We start from the raw sequence: 17,160 nt of genomic DNA, 5'->3' as shown, positions 1-17,160 counted from the left end.
TCACACAACTGTAGGAGGTACAAGATGGAGCCCACAAGCAAACTAAACCAGTGCTCCCAGGGTCACAATTGCGCAAAATCAAAAGTCAAGACAAGCATCTCAAGTAAAGCCTAAATCAGATTAGCTAGTTCTCTTTGGAAGAAAAAAGAATCAGGGGGGTTCAGGTTCTCCTTAGCACAGCTGTTTGTAAAGTCATTTAGACAAGCTCTTCTGACTGAAGAACCTCAAAAGAAGAAGAAATTCTTAAAACTTTTGAAGAGGTAGTGAGCAACTTTTCTTTTCACAGATGAAATGGAAGTGTGTTGAATTTCACATTGCATAATCTCTTTCCGAAACTGCATTCATTCTAATTTCACCTTTGGGACCATATGTTATGTTACAGCCAAATTTAGAGGGTAACATGAAACATGGTAACATTTCTTAACACCACACACCCTAAAACCACCCCACTTACCAAAATAATTTCTTCTTTCAGGCTTCTGTTTAGTTTTGAATTTGGTGTGGCTCTGCATGGCAAAATCTGCAACCCCCATCTGCATCTGTGACATGTAGGTCTCAACGGAACACAAATTCAATGACATTAACATATTTGTGGTCGATTTTTTTACTTCCACCAGCCCCATAGCTAAAGGTCCGTACTGGGGTATGGACATGGGACTGGGGGACGATCCTGCAGGAGCCACAATTCACTTATCTGTAGGCTCCAATGAAAAACATGTAATAAATGCACATTTTTTTTTATTCATGCGGGTGGATTTAGCAAAAAAGGTGGAATTTGCCTTTTAAAGAGGAAGAAGTTAACTCTCAGGTTGATGTGGCCTTAATGAAGCTCACTAGACACACCATGTTACCTTTGGACAATATTGTATCATTCGGACATTTTCTGGACAGACGCATCGACTTTCTGGGTTGAAAATGTCGAGTGAGCCCTATTGGATGATCTCACTAAAGCTGAAATATTTACTGCTGTGAGAGACATAAAACTAACCTCCAGATTCATGGCCGAGGTGGCCATAGACATCATTAGATCCATAACAAGGATTGTGTTATGGTCAGTCACATCAAAAGGATCGTTGTGGCTCAGGCCATGGGTGTCGGACTTTGCCTTTAAGAAGGCATGGTGCAAATATCTCTTTGAAGGTCAGTTACTGCTTTCAATGCCCACCTCAAGATAGAAGAAAAAAGGTCCGCACGTACAGACAGACCAAAGAATTTTGCAGGTCATGGAAAAACACACAGTCCTCTTTTTCTAATGCCCTGTACACACGGTCGGACATTGATCGGACATTCCGACAACAAAATCCTAGGATTTTTTCCGACGGATGTTGCTCAAACTTGTCTTGCATACACACGGTCACACAAAGTTGTCGGAAAATCTGATCATTCTGAACGCGGTGACGTAAAACACGTACGTCGGGACTATAAACGGGGCAGTAGCCAATAGCGTTCATCTCTTTATTTATTCTAAGCATACGTGGCACTTTGTGCGTCGGATTTGTGTACACACGATCGGAAATTCCGACAACGGATTTTGGAAAGATTCTGTCTGATGATGAGGATATTGAAAGGGACATTCGGAAAAAAAACATTACATTTCTGCATTCTGAAAAAAGACCGAAAATTTTGAAAAAAAAAAAAAACAATATTTTTTTACTTTCTGTTATAAAACACATCCAGTAAAAAAAAAAAATATATATATATACTGGAATTTTAATTAATTTATTCATTTTATAATAGTAACGGTGGCGATCAGCGACTTATAGCAGGACTATAAGTGATCTAAGGATCTGCCGCAGAGACCACCATTATCGGAAAGCGGACCGCCGGCCGAAGAAGAGGATAGCTGCTGCCATAACAACGATATTCCTCTTCAAAGTTAGGACGTATAGCAGCGTGAGTCGTTCTGTAAGTGGTTAAAATCCTTTACTAAAGTAACGGATGAATTGGGAATTCCAAGGCAGAGGTTTTTCCAATATCCTCAACTCAGGCACGCCTTACGGGCTCAGGTCTGCTCTTTTGAATTGTAATCATTCTACAATAATATCATTATTAAATGACAGAGGGCATAAGCAAGGCCTTATATTACGACTCTTTGGTGTATTATATAATAGGTTTCAAGACTCTGTAGATATTCCTTCAAGGGCCCAGTGGGAACGAGATCTGGGACCATTATCAGACGACCATTGGACAATGGCTCTGTCTGCGGTCCCAAAGGTATCGTTGTCCACTATGCAAAAACAAACGCAATTATTAATTTTACATAGATCGTACTCCTGAGAAATTATTTAAATAGAAACATAGAGATTCCCCTCTCTGTCCTCGCTGTAGGGGGAGGCCCTGCAAACTTAATACACATGTTATGGAGATGCCCCAAACTCCACCGATATTGGCAGGGTATAATTAAGACTATTAATGGTTTGTTCAGAATTAACCACTTCAGCCCCGGACCATTTGGCTGCCCAAAGACCAGAGCACTTTTTGCGATTCGGCACTGCGTCGCTTTAACTGACCATTGCACGGTCGAGCGACGTGGCTCCCAAACAAAATTGACGTCCTTTTGTTTCCCACAAATAGAGCTTTCTTTTGGTTGTATTTGATCACCTCTGCGGTTTTTATTTTTTGCGCTATAAACAAAAAAAGAGCAACAATTTTGAAAAAAAAAGCAATTTTTTTAACTTTTTGCTATAATAAATATCCTCAAAAAATATAGAAAAAAACCCCATTTTTTTTTCCCTCAGTTTAGGCCGATACTTATTCTTCTACATATTTTTGGTAAAAAAAAACGCAATAAGTGTTTATTGATTGGTTTGCGCAAAAGTTATAGCGTCTTTTTTTACTAGTAATGGCGGCGATCAGCGATTTTTTTTGTGGCTGCGACATAAAAAATCGGACACTTTTGGCGCCATTTTGGGACCATTCACATTTATACAGCGATCATTGCAATTAAAAATTCACTAATTACTGTGTAAATGTGACTGGAAGTGAAGAGGTTAGCCAGTAGGGGCGGGGAAGGGGTTAAGTGTGTCCTAGGGATGTGTTCTAACTGTGGGGGGGGGTGGGCTATGTGTGACACAACACTGATCACCGCTCCCGATTACAGGGAGCGGTGATCAGTGTCCTGTCCCTAGGAAGAATGGGGAAATGCTTGTTTACATTAGCATTTCCCCATTCTTCCTCTCTGTAAGATGATCACAGGACTCCCGGTGGACATCGAATCTGCGGGACCCAGACTCGTGGAGCTCGCGGCGACATACCTGTACGTTGATCTGCCCAGCTGCAGGGCAGTTTTTTCCACTGGGCACGCTGGGCAGTTGCCCGGGGGCCCCACTTGCTTGGAGGACCCCATCCAGGGCTGATCATCAGCGCTGCAATCTGCTGCTTAAGTTGACTGACTGCACTGGTTGCTCACTTGCTAGAATCGTCGGCCACCTTGTGTTTAGCTAGCGACCAGTGACGTCAGTCAGAGGCCATGGCCGCCCCAGCATTTATAGCGCTCCGTGGCCGCCCCTAGCGGCTAGTGAACAAGCTCCACTCACCTCTGCCATGTTTTTCAGACAGCGTGGAGAGGGAACAGAGTGGAAAGACGGCCCTGATTGATAGCTGGTGCTGCCTTGCTGCTGTGAGTGACACACTGTACTGCACCAGGCTGGCGGCCTCAAGTAAGCCTAACACTGTCTACTTAAGTAAGTTCAAGTTGTGCATCAAACACAGCCACTGTCTGTGCCCCTCAAAAGCTGCCACTGTGCCCAAACACAGCCACTGTGCCCATCAAAGCTGCCACTGTGCCCATCAAACACAGCCACTGTGCCCATAAAACACACTGTGCCCATCAAAGCTGCCACTGTGCCCATCAAACAGCCACTGTGCCCATCAAACACAGCCACTGTGCCCAGCAAAGCTGCCACTGTGCCCAGCAAAGCTGCCACTGTGCCCATCAAACTCAGCCACTGTGCCCATCAAACGCTGCCACTGTGCCCATCAAACGCAGCCACTGTGCCCATCAAACGCAGCCACTGTGCCCATCAAACGCTGCCACTGTGCCCATCAAAAGTTATATTTTCCAAACGTTGTGTTAATGTTTAAACACTGATTTTGTTGGAAGTACCAATAAATATAGCCTTATTGGTAGTTTGCATTTTTACTCTCGTGCGTGATTGTGTAGACAGGGCCCCAGTGCACTGTATTGCCCAGGGGCCTATAATGCTCGTAAGATGGCCCTGCCCAGCCGTGCCATTCGGCCGCAAGTGGTTAAATTACCATTAGATCCTGGCAATTGATTGTTAAATATAATAGAGGAAGCTAACTTATTCTACAATAGCAAGAAGTTTGCTTCAAGCACGTAAGCTAATAGCACAAAAATGGATTTCAATATACCCACCAACAGTGGAGGAATGGAGAATGCAAATAAAAGAAACCCTGTTAACCACTTGCTTACCGGGCACCTAAACTCCCCTCCTGCCCAGACCAATTTTCAGCTTTTAGTGCTGTCATTCTTTGAATGAAAATTACGCGATTATACAACACTGTACCCAAATTATATTTTTATCATTTTGTTCCCACAAATAGAGCTTTCTTTTGGTAGTATTTGATCACCTCTGGGGTTTTTTGTTTTTTGTTTAAAAAATTAAAAAAGACAGAATTAAAAAAAAATATTACAAAACAGTTTTATATTTTGTTAATAAATTTTGCAAACAGGTATTTTTTCTCTTTCATTGATGTACGCTGATGAGGCTATACTGATGGGCACCGATAGGCTGCACTGATGGGCACTGATAAGTTGACACTGATGGGCACTGATAAGGCGGCACTGATGGGCACTAATAGGCGGCACTGGTGGGCAGATAGGTGGCATTGGTGGGCACTGATGGGTGGCACTGATAGGCGGCACTGATGGGCATTGATATTCGGCACTGAAGGGCACTAATAGGTGGCAGTGATAGGTGGCACTGATGGGTGGCAGTGATGGGCACTGATGGGTGGCAGTGATGGGCACTGATTGGCACTAGTAGGTGACACTGATAGACAGCACTGCTAGGTGGCACTGATTGGCACCACTGGTGGGCATTGATAGGTGGCACTTGTGGGCACTGATAGGTGGCAGTGATTGCTGGCACTTAAGTAACATGGGCACTGTGGGCACTGATTGGTGGGCACTGTGGGCATGATTTTTGGCACTGATTTGTGGCACTGGCAGGTGGTACTGGTGGGCACATAACATGCTGTTCCTCTTCGGGACCGATGCCCCTGCAAACAGAAGCAGGTGATCGGCTTTTTTTCTCCTCACGTTGTCAGTGTGAGAAATAAAAAAAAGATTACCGTCCTCTGTTTACATCACGTGATCAGCTGTCATTGGCTTGGGTGATCACAGCGCACACCGCGCGTCCCCTTCAGGGGGGTGTGGCGATTCTGCAAAGGGGAGGACGTCATTCGGCTTTTTTTGGGGAGGGGGGGGGTGTTTATGGTTTATTTAATGTGTTGTATACTAAGCTTGTATCTGGTCAGTATGTATGTATTGTGTTTTGAATTTTTTTTTTAATCTATTGTGCTAAGGAAAGAATTTCATAAAAAAAAATTCTGGATATAAAAAATAAACATCTAGGGTGATCAAAAGGTTAAATGTGTGCCTAGCCTGTGTGTACACAGTGCGGTGTTTTTACTGAGGGATGTGCTTTGTAGAAAAACAAAATCCAGCACATCCCGCTGACAGGACGGAACTCTGCATTGTTTACATATGCAGAGCACTGTCCTATGTCTCTCCTCGCCGATCAGCGGGTGCCGATGGATATCAATTGGCCGGCACCCACTGATCGGCTTCTGCTGTGACTAAATCATAGCAGAAGCAGTGCGCCGGAGGGCAGGCATGTCCTCTATGCAGAAGTGCAGAATAATGTATATATACATGATTCTGAACAGAATGGTCACCCTGTAGCAGTAAATCTGCTATAGGGCGGTCGGCAAGTGGTCAATAACACTTTAATAGCCATAAAGGATATAAATCCACTTTGTGAGCAACAAATGCCTTTGCAAATCCAGGTATTACCTTGTACTGGTAGCAGTAACATCATCACTGTGCTGTGAATAGCCTGTGCAGAGAGCAGAGCAGGGGCAGGGACCCAGCATGCTCCACCCACTACAGACGGCCTGCTAAAAATTACATGAGGGGGCGGAGACAAGACCAGTCACCCTGCACAAGAATAGTGAGCAGCAGTGACTACTGGGAGGGACCCAGCGTGCTCCACCCACTACAAGCTGCCTGCAGAAAACTACAGGAGGGGGCGGAGACAAGACCAGTCACCCTGCACAAGGAGAGAAAGCAGCAGTGAGCCGTCTTTATTACAGGAAGCTCCTGCACAGAGGGAAAGTCTCACACTGGATTACTGCACAGATCTGGAAGAAATACACAAAGCACACTGAGATTCAGCCTGGGTTCCTGTGCAAGACACCGCAAGTAATTGGCACAGGAATTGCAGCACATTCCAATGCAAACTGCATGCAGTGTCTCTGGGGTGCGATTTGAGCCATGGATTTGTATGGCTCAAATCGCACCACATTCGCACCAAACTGGTGCAGGACCCTTTTTTTTGTCTGCACCCGAATTGGATCCCGTGGGTGTTCACACCCATGCGATCTGATTCTGTAAACCGCGCTGCATTTTGCAAACCGAATGCGGGGTGTCGATAACTTAACATACACTCCACAATCAGCTCGCATTGGACGGGTTGCGATTTAGATGCAGTGCCGAATCCGCAGTTAATTTGCACTGCATCTAGTGTAAAACCAGGCTTAAGGAAGAATACTTAGGACTCTTGTATTTAGGTTGATTACCTAAAACTGGAGAGTGCAAAATTTGGTGCAGCTGTGCATGGTAGCCAATCAGCTTCTAACTTCAGCTTGTTCAATTAAGCTTTGACAATAAAACCTGGAAGCTGGGGCTGCCCCGATAAATACCATAAAATCTGGGACAGATGGCTTGAGGACACCTCCACCTGTGATACTAGAAGCTATGCTTGCTCCCTTCCTGTGTACGAGGGAGGGGGAAAGATTGTATGACTCCCTCTTGACCCTTTTATTGACCCTCTTCCCCTGTACCCAAATAACCCTACTACTCAATATGTTCCAGTATGTAATTGTCTCCCTCCCAACCCTTGTACCACTATACTGCAGATGCCAGCTGTGTAATGTCACAAATGTAACTCTGTATGTGCATGTCAAACTCAATTGATTCGTAATTGTAGTGCATGTTGCACTGTTCACCCGTGTGTTCACAAATTTTCTTTTATGCTCAATAAAAGTTATTTTTGATTAAAAAAAAAAAAACCTGGAAGCTGATTGGTTTCTATGCAGAGCGGCACCAGATTCTGCACTCTCTAGTTTTAGTAAATCAAGGGCCCTTTCACACTGATACGCTTTTCCTGTGTTTTTCTCGGAGGGTAAAAGAAAAACTTTAAATCCTATGGGACTTTTCACACCACTGCGGTGCCTTTTGAAAAGTCCTGCATGCTGCATCTTTGGTGCGGTTTTGAAATGAATGGAAATCATGGTAAAAACGCACCCGCTGGAGGAGCGCAAGGTCTCTAACATCCACCAGCTCCGTCATGTCGTCATGGAGGAGTGGAAGAGGACTTCAGTGGCAACCTGTGAAGCTCTGGTGGACTCCATGCCCAAGAGGGTTAAGGCAGTGCTGGAAAATAATGGTGACCACACAAAATATTGACACTTTGTGCCCAATTTGGACATTTTCACTGAGGGGTGTACTCACTTTTGTTGCCAGCGGTTTAGACATTAATGGCTGTGTGTTGAGTTATTTTGAGGGGACAGCAAATTTACACTGTTATACAAGCTGTACACTCACTACTTTACATTGTAGCAAAGTGTCATTTCTTCAGTGTTGTCTCATGAAAAGATATAATAAAATATTTACAAAAATGTGAGGGGTGTACTCACTTCTGTGATATATTGTATATACTGTATAATAATAATAAATATCACATGCATACAGTATATATGAAAAGGAGAGTGTATAAATATACATAAGGAAGAGAGAGAGAAAACGATTCAATATATTACATTACATAATAGAAAGAGAGAAGAGATACAATGTATAGAGGGAGTCGGTGCCCCTTGCTGACCCCCCCCCCCTATTCAGTCGGTGCCCCTTGCTGACCCCCCCCCCCTCTATTCAGTCGGTGCCCCTTGCTGACCCCCCCCCTGCACCCTCCCCCGATGTCAGGCTCTCCGGTCAGCGGAGGTGTAGAGTGCAGAGTGCCGGGGATGCGGCACAGCTGATGAAGCCCCCTAGGTGTGTGCGAGGGGGAGGTGGGATCCGTGACGTCACTGTGTGTGGGGGCGGCGGAAGGGGCTGCACAGGCTCCGATCGCTCAGTGAGCCCCGGCGGGAGCTTGCCGCTGCCTCTGCCGCTGCTGCCACCACCGCTGCCCGGGCTGAGACTGGCAGAGACCCCCCCCCCCTCCTCCAGCACCCTCCTCCTTCCATGCTGCAGAGCCGTGCCCAGGCACCTGGATGGAGGTGGCAGAAGATGACCCCCCCACTCTCAGCACACAGATCCCTTTATAACTGCTGTCATGTCTCTGCAGCCTGACCCACGTCTCTGCCTTATGGGGGCCAGCCTGAAGGACACCCTGTAGACTGCCCCTGCTGCCCCCCACCCCCCACCCCCTGGACCTTGTGCTGCTGCCATCTCACTGATCCTTCCCTCCCTGCAAGACCACTAAGGAATAGCAGACCTGTGCTGGGCACTAATGGGCAACCTATCATCTCTCCAATGTGAGTATGAATGGGCATTGGGGAGGGGGGGGGCATGTCCAGGGGATCAGGGATGAGGGGGGGGGGTGTCCAGGGGGTCAGAGCTGTGGGGGGGGGGACCCATTGCAGTGCTGCAGCCTTTCTCCTGGACACAAAGGGTTAACCTGTAGAAGGATGAGATGTGTGTGTAGCCTGGCACTCCATGCCCAGGACTGTCCTTGCATGATTGGAGAAGATTTCTGCACAGTAACTGGATCTTATGCATTGTTGCAACATCTTTCTTCACCTATGGACTCTATGCACTGATCTGTGATCGCATGCTACAATAAGAATTGCATTATTCTAAAAGATTTCTGAAGATGTTCTCCGCCACAACTGTCTTTTTTTTTTTTCTTTGGTAGTTCTGTGATTGTAGCAAGTGGGTTATATACATCATCAGCACTCTATAACCTTCATTTTCTATGTTGCTAGGGTGATCCTGCAACTGTTATTTCCTGTGCCATTGCTATTTTATTTTCCAAAAGTGCTGGAGGGGTGCCACCGTATGCCCTGTGCTGCTACTGTCTTTTTTCTTATTGCTGGATTCTCCTCTAGACCGCCGGTATCATGGCATATCAAGCCTTTGTGTCTGATTGTGTTTGATAATCCAATGTGTCTCCCATCAGCACTGTATCTGGGCAGTTCACAGGCTGCAGGTTTGGCTGGTGATGTAAAGTCTCTTCTGCCTCTAGAAAGTCTGCGATGGCATGCTTGGGATAGGAGCTGTCCGCTTGCCGGTGCTGAATATGATGCATTGGCTACATGGTCATTCTGTGTTAAAGGGATGCTACACTTTAAAAAAGAATTTCAGGCCAAGTACTGTGGGCAGTTCATTTTCCATACCTGCAGGGTCTGATGCCTTGGGAGTTGGGTGAATCCGTGAGAGTGCGCTCCTCAGTCTGCATGCCGCCATCTTAGAAGTCAAAGCTGGGTAATCTTCCACTTTGGACTTTGATACACTTGGTGCTCAAAAATCTCTCTAGTTGGCTGGTGATGTAAAACATCTCTAGAAAGTCTGAGATGGCATGCCTGGGATAGGAGCTGTCCACATGATGCATTGGCTACATAAGCCTTTTTCAACCTTTTCAACACAGAGGAACCCTTGAAATTACTTTCTGTTCTCAGGGAACTCCTGCTAATAACTACTATATCTACAACTTATGATCCAGTACATTAGTATGCTGGTCAGTGGGGAGAATGCTCCTTACACTCATGGTCATTGGGAAGAATTACGCCATACAGATAGCTTAAAAGATCAGTGATGTCAGTGGGAACTTATCCGAGAGGCAGAAACTGCTCATCGCTCAAGGAACCCATAGCGACCTCTGGAGGAACCCTAGAGTTCCATGGAACCCTGATTGAGAAACCCTGCAGTAGAAAATCTTAGATGGCATGCTTGGGATAGGAGCTGTTTGCCAGCTGGTGCTGAATATGATGCATTGGCTATATGTTCATTCTGTGTTAAAGGGATGCTACACTTTAAAAAAAGAATTTCAGGCCATGTACTGTGGGCAGTTAATTTTCCATACCTGTGGGGTCTAATGCCTTGGGAGCCAGGGGAATCCAAGAGGGTGCACTCCTCAGTCTGCATGCCGCCATCTTAGGAGTTTAAGTTTGGTAATCCTTCCCTTTGGACTTTGATCCACTTGGTGCTTTAAGACAGAGGAACCCTTGAAAGAACTTTCTGGTCTCAGGGAACCCCTGCTAATAATTACTATATCTACATCTCATGATACATTAGTGTGGTGGTCACTGGGAAGAATGCTCCTTACACTTGAGGTCATTGGGAAGAATTACTTCCTTACAGATTGCTAAAATGACCAATGGTGTCAGTGGAAACTTATCTGAGAGGCAGAAATTGCTCATTGCTCCAGGAACCCCTAGCAACCTCTGGAGAAACCGTAGTGTTCCATGGAACCCTGGTTGAGCAACCCTGCTCTAGTAGGCTGGTGATGAAATGTCTCTTCTTCTGCCTCTAGAAAATCTGGGATGGCATGCTTGGCATAAGAGCTGTCCACCAACTGGTGCTGAATATGATGCATTGGAACCCTTAAAATTACTTTCTGGTCTCAGGGAACACCTGCTAATAAAGAATATATCTACCACTCGTGATACATTAATATGATGGTCGGGGGGAAGAATGTTCCTTACACTTGTGGTTATTGCGAAGAATTACCATCCTAACGATAGGTAAAAGATCAATGGTGTCATTGGGAACTTATCTGGGAGGTAAAATTTGCAAGGAACTCTTAGCAACCTCTGGAGGAACTATAGGGTTCCATGGAACTCTTGCTGAGAAACCCTGAGCTACATGGTCATTTTGTGTTAAAGGGCTGCTATACCGTGAAAAAGAATTTCAGGTCGCCTACTGTGGGTAATTCATTTTTCTATTCCTTTGGGGTCCAATGCCTTGGGAACTGCAGAAATCCGTGAGAGTGCGCTCCTCAGTCTGCATGCCGCCATCTTAGAAGTCGAATTTGGGTAATCCCCCACTTTGGACTTACAGTAGATCCACTTGGTGCTCAAGAATCTCTCTAGTTATCAGTAATCTTTCTAGTTGGCTGGTGATGTAAAGCCCCTTCTGCCTATAGCACAACCTTTACTAACCCTTTTAACATGGAGGAACCCTTGAAATAACTTTCTGGTCTCAGGAAACCCCCCGCTAATAAATACTATATTTACAATGAGTCTAAAGGTCAGTAGGAAGATTGCTTCAAACTACATTTGTGATCCATAGGAAGAATTCCCTCCCCTCTTACAGATAGCTAAAAAGATCAGTGGTTATTTATCTGAGAAGCAGAGATTGCTTATTGCTCTAGGAACCCCTAGTAACCTCTGGAGTTACCCTAGCAGAGAAAGGCTGCTGTGGAAAGTCCAAGCTGACATGCTTGGGAAAGGAGCTGTCCACCAACTGGTGCTGAATATTTCATGCATTGGCTACATGGTCATTGTGTGTTAAAGACTGGTTACACCTTTAGGGCCAGTTCACACCACAATGTCTGTGCTCTTTTTACATTTTGAATGCGTGTTTTTGATGCATGAATCACTGGAGGAAAAGTCGGCACTTGGGATAACATAAAATAGCGGACTTCCTTTATTAAAACAACATGAATAACAGCTGTAAAACAGTGTTTTTAATGCATTTTGCTGAGTTCCGGATGCGTTCCCTACAAAAAGAAAATGCAACATGTTTTACTATGGTTGACTTCACTGGAATGAACTGCACTGATGTGAACTAGGGCCATTGGAATACATGGAAAACACTGTGCTTGCATTTTTTATGCAGATTAAAAATGCACTGGACTGTACCTGATGTGAACCAGCCCTCAAAAAGAATTTTACGTTCTTTGGCCAGTTTGTTTTCCTTACCATGGCTTTGGTGCTCAAGCAGTCCTTGAGAATGCACCCCTCTGTCTGCCTGCCGCCATCTTTAAAGACTAAATTGGGTAATCCTGGACTTAAATACACTTAGTGGTCAAGAATCTCTCTAGGTACTGAAACGGCTTGCTAAAGAGAAGCAAAGGGGTTGATTTACTAAAGGCAAATCCACTTTGCACTACAAGTGCACTGCAAGTGCATTTGGAAGTGCACTTGGAAGTGCAGTCTCTGTAGATGTGAGGGAAAGATCAGAATTAGGGGAAGCTCTGCTGATTTCTATCATACAATCATGTGCAAGCAAAAATGCTGTTTTTTATTTTCCTTGCATGTCCCCCTCAGATCTACAGCAACTGCACTTGTAGTGCAAAGTGGAGTTCCCTTTAGTAAATAAAGCCCAAAGTCTCTTCTGCCTCTAGAAAGTCTGAGATGGCATAGTTGGGATATGAGCTGTCCGCCGCTGGTGCTGAATATGAAGCATTGCCTACATTGTCATTCTAAGTTAAAGGGCTGCAATACTGTTAAAAAAGGTTTCAGACCATGTACATTGGGCAGTTCATTTTCCTTACCTGTGGGTTCTGATGACTTCAGAGTTCGGGGAAACCTTGACAGCATGCTCCTTAGTCTGCATGCTGCCATATTAGGAATTTAAGTTAGATAGTTCTCCCTTATTGACTTTAGTCCACTTGGTGTTCAAGAATCTTTCTAGTTACAAAAAAAGGCTTGCTAAAAATGAGTAATGATGAGGTTTCAGGCTTGGCTGCTGATGTAACGCCTCTTCTTCCTCTAGAGCAGCTACCCTCGACCAGGATTCCCCAAGACCTTGCTAGGGGTTCCATGAGCAGTGGCTCATTGACTTGTGTCACCTGTTGGTGCCTGCATAATTCTGAGTCCATTGCCACTTGGCAGAGCAAGCATCATCACACTAATGATCTTTTTCGCTGTTTGTACTGGCGGCATTCTGATCACCACAGTAGGCCTATTCTTGCCACTGACCACCAAAGGCAGGAATGTTCTTTCTGCTGACCCCAAGTAATTCGTTTTTTCCCAATTCGGTTTTCCCAAGACCTGAAAATTATTATACAGATTCTTCTGGAGAAGGCACGCTTGGGATAGGAGCTGTTCGTCAGCCATTGGCTACATGGTCATTCTATGTCAAAGAGCTGCTATACCTTTAAAAAGATTTTCAGGCTGTGGGCAGTTTGTTTCCTTACCTGCAGGGGAATGATGCCTTTGGAGCTGGAGGAATTCTTGAGAGCATTCCCCTCAGCCTGCTTGTCGCCATGTCAAGATTTTAAGTTTGATAAAGTCCCTTATGGACTTTGATCCACATGTTGCTCATGAATCTCTCTTGTTATTAAAAAAAAAAATTGCTAAAAAGTAATAGCGATTGGCTGGTGATGTGAAGACTCCTAGTCCTAGGGAACCTCTTGCTAAGACTCTTCTGCCACTAGAACAGCCATCCCAAATATTTTTAACATGCGGGAACCCTTGAAATTAACTGTCTGGTCTCAGGAAACCTTTTGCTAAGACTCTTCTGCCACTAGAACAGTCATCCTAAACATTTTTAACATGGGGGGGGGTATCCTTGTAATAACTTTCTGGTCCTAGGGAACCTCTTGCTAAGACTCTGCTGCCACTAGGACAGTCATCCTAAACATTTTTGACATGGGAGGACCCTTGAAATAACTTTCTGGTCCAAGGGAACCTCGTGCTAAGACTCTTCTGCCACTAGAACAGTCATCCTAAACATTTTTAACATGGGGGGGGGGTATCCTTGTAATAACTTTCTGGTCCTAGGGAACCTCTTGCTAAGACTCTGCTGCCACTAGGACAGTCATCCTAAACATTTTTGACATGGGAGGACCCTTGAAATAACTTTCTGGTCCAAGGGAACCTCGTGCTAAGACTCTTCTGCCAGGAAAATGTGTTTAGTGGGAACAAATCTCTCCTTACAAATAGCTAAAGAGAGCATTGTGTCGGTGGTTTCTTATCTGAGAGACATAAATTACTCATTGCTTCAGGAACCCCTAGCAGCCTCTGGAGGAACCCCAGGGTTCTAAGGCTGATCTAGAAAGTCTGAGATATGTTTGGGATAGGAGCTGTCCGCCAGCCAGTGCTGAATATGATGCATTGGCCACACCAGGGTTTCTTAACCAGGGTTCCATGGAACATTAGGCCTCCTGAGGTTGCTAGAGATTCCTCAAGCAATAAGCGATTTCTGCCTCTCAGATAAGTAACCACTGACACCTATGATCTTTTAAGCTGTGTAGGGTGGTGATTCTTCCCATTGGCCACAAATATAAGGAGCATTCTTCACACTGACTATCACACTAATGTACTGTGAGCTGTAGATATAATAATTATTAGCAAATGTTCCCTGAAGCCAAAACGTTATTTCAAGGGCTTCTCCATGTTAAAAAGGTTGAGAAAGGCTGGGCTACATGTTAATTGTGTGTTTACGGGCTGCTACACCTTTAAAAAGAATTTCAGGCCATATACTGAAGGCATTTTGTTTTCCTTACCTGTTGGGTCTGATGCCTTTGGAGCCAGGGGAATCCTTGAGAGCACAACCCTCAGTCGCATGCTGCCATCTTAAGAATTTAGGTTTGGTAATCCTTTCCTATTGAATTATTTTAGAAAAATGCTGGCTAAAAAGTAGCAACGATGAGAATCAATAAAAATAGTGAAGTGCACAAATAGTAACAATGAACATAAAACTAGCCATAAAAGGGCGAAACCCCAAAACCTCTTGAAAGGTTGGACTCTATTCATCTAGAATACCACCATTAATATCCTGTCCACACTATGTAAAGGCCTTAGGAGTTGTTGTATAGGAGAAAACCACGGGAGGTGACAAAATAAATGTAGGTGGCATTTTTGGGATTATGACTTTAAGATGTACGCTGCAGAACCTCAGTACTGATGTAGCAGATTGATATGCAAGAACGTGAATGGATTGTGCAATCGTTGTCGTGACTCCTTTTTTCCCTAAAGCTTCCACGGCTGAGTTAGTGCTTTCGTTATCAGATCCAATTTATTAAGAATGTAAAGCAAGCAAAGATTCCCAGTCCAATATGTATAAGGCTTTCTGTGCCTGTATGTATGAGAATTCCGGGACTTCTTCTGCCTGACAATTTATTGATGACTGTTGATGTAAGGCGAAGCTTGTTTTCTGCTGCAAGCAACTGTGTAGCAAACCTCCCAAAACATGATCTTGGCTCCGTGTACTGTAGCTGGCCCTCTGCTGAGCTATTCCGCCGCTTCATTTAGCTTACAGATACATGCTGCTACCTTGCTCCCATCGGGCCTTCGTATCTATATTTGGAATACGGATTTCGGCAATCAATGCATACACAGACCCGGTGATCAATCCTAGCTTTCTCTGGCTCAGATTGGCTCTATTGGAATTTGTAGTCGACTTGGGGGAGCTATGCCATCATTCGCGGCTGGAATGACTGTTTGATACAGGCTGTAGTGATTAAACAATATGTATCTTTGATTGCTTTATTATTTAATTAAAGCTCTTATATTAACAAACCAAGTCAGGCTTATTCATTGAAGTGGATGGAAAAGATGGTGAGTGCAGACACCCATAGCAGATAGTCAGCATCCAGTGATGTTGGGTTGCTGTGGTTAACTTGCTACCGTTACTCTGTGAATATGTTTGTGCGTTAGACACTTACTACACGCCAAGGGCCCTTTTACACATCTACCGTACATTTTCAGACTGAATATTTCAAAGGGTCAGTCCAATAGCTGAAGCCTGCCAGCCTGAGTTGTCCCAGCGCTTTTCTACATAATGGATTCTCCAGCAGCATGTGCTCCCTGCCATAATTCCTGGCAGTGTTTTTGCTCACTGTTGTGAGTTTCAGCGATTTTAGATGCACTTTAGTTTATATAAAATAAATCCAAAAAATCCAGGGATGGAAGATACCCCTCTTAAAAGTCAAAGCAAGTGTGCTGGGTACCCCTCTTAAATGCCAAGGGAAATGTGCTAGGAATCCTCATAAAGGCCAAAGCAGGTGTGCTGGGTACCCCTCTTAAATGCCACCGGAAGTGTGCCCACTTAATTGCCAAGGGAAGTGTGCTGGGAACCCTTCTGAAAAACCAAAAAAACCAAAGCAAGTGTGCTGGGTACCTGCTTAAATGCCAAGGGAAATGTGCTAGGAACCCTCATAAAGGCCAAAGCAGGTGTGCTGGGTATCCCTCTTAAATGCCACCGGAAGTGTGCTGGGTGCCCACTTAATTGCCAAGGGAAGTGTGCTGGGAACCCTTCTGAAAGACCAAAGCAAGTGTGCTGGGTACCCTCTTAAATGCCAAGGGAAATGTGCTAGGAACCCTCATAAAGGCCTAAGCAGGTGTGCTGGGTACCCCTCTTAAATGCCACCGGAAATGTGATGGGTGCCCACTTAATTGCCAAGGGAAGTGTGCTGGGAACCCTTCTGAAATCAAGGTACCTGGGTACCCCACTTTATTTCCAAGGAAAGTGAGCTGGGAACCCCTCTTAAAGACCAAAGCAAGTGTGCTGGGTACCCTCTCAATTGCTAAGGGAAGTGTGGTGATTATCCATCTTAAAGGGCACAGCATTTGTGCTAGACACCCCTCTTAAATGCCAAAGGAAGTGTGCTGGGTACCCATCCAAAATGGCAAAGCAAGTGTGCTGGTTACCCTTTTTTAAATGCCAAGAGGAGTGTGCTGGATACCCCTCTTAAAGGCCAAATTAGTTGTGCTGGGTACCCCTCCTAAAAGTAAAATCAAGTGTGCTGGGTAACCCTATTAAATACCTACCCCTTTCATCAACATGATAATGACATTTTTACATTAAACTTTTCTGTTTTCATTACAATACATACCTTTTTTTTAGATCAAGTGATGTAATCACTGGCTCTCTGTGCTTCTCTGTGCAATGCAAGCAGAACATAGCTGGTTGGGGGGTGGCAGGAGAGTACCTTACATAGGTTTGTGCAAACATCATAGGAC

At 44.8% G+C, this 17,160-nt stretch overlaps 1 protein-coding gene across 5 annotated transcripts in view; it reads left to right on the top strand.

The window, feature by feature from the left end:
• Positions 1 to 8,351: 8,351 nt before the first annotated feature.
• The window catches only part of LRRC7 (leucine rich repeat containing 7), a 508,948-nt gene continuing 500,139 nt past the window's right edge, over positions 8,352 to 17,160 (top strand). For 3 of the 5 annotated variants that reach the window (XM_073593758.1, XM_073593756.1, XM_073593759.1), the window contains exon 1: positions 8,352 to 8,784. In XM_073593758.1, the coding sequence (XP_073449859.1) occupies positions 8,760 to 8,784 (25 nt within the window). In that variant the 5' untranslated portion in view covers positions 8,352 to 8,759. The remainder of the gene's footprint in view (positions 8,785 to 17,160) is intronic. The other 2 variants (XM_073593760.1, XM_073593761.1) reach the window with 1 other exon arrangement.

This window comes from Aquarana catesbeiana, linkage group LG07 (genome assembly GCF_042186555.1).
Source record: "Aquarana catesbeiana isolate 2022-GZ linkage group LG07, ASM4218655v1, whole genome shotgun sequence".
Classification (NCBI taxonomy): domain Eukaryota; kingdom Metazoa; phylum Chordata; class Amphibia; order Anura; family Ranidae; genus Aquarana; species Aquarana catesbeiana.
The sequence above is the reverse complement of the archived record's forward strand: the minus strand, read 5'-3'. Positions and strand labels throughout refer to the sequence as shown.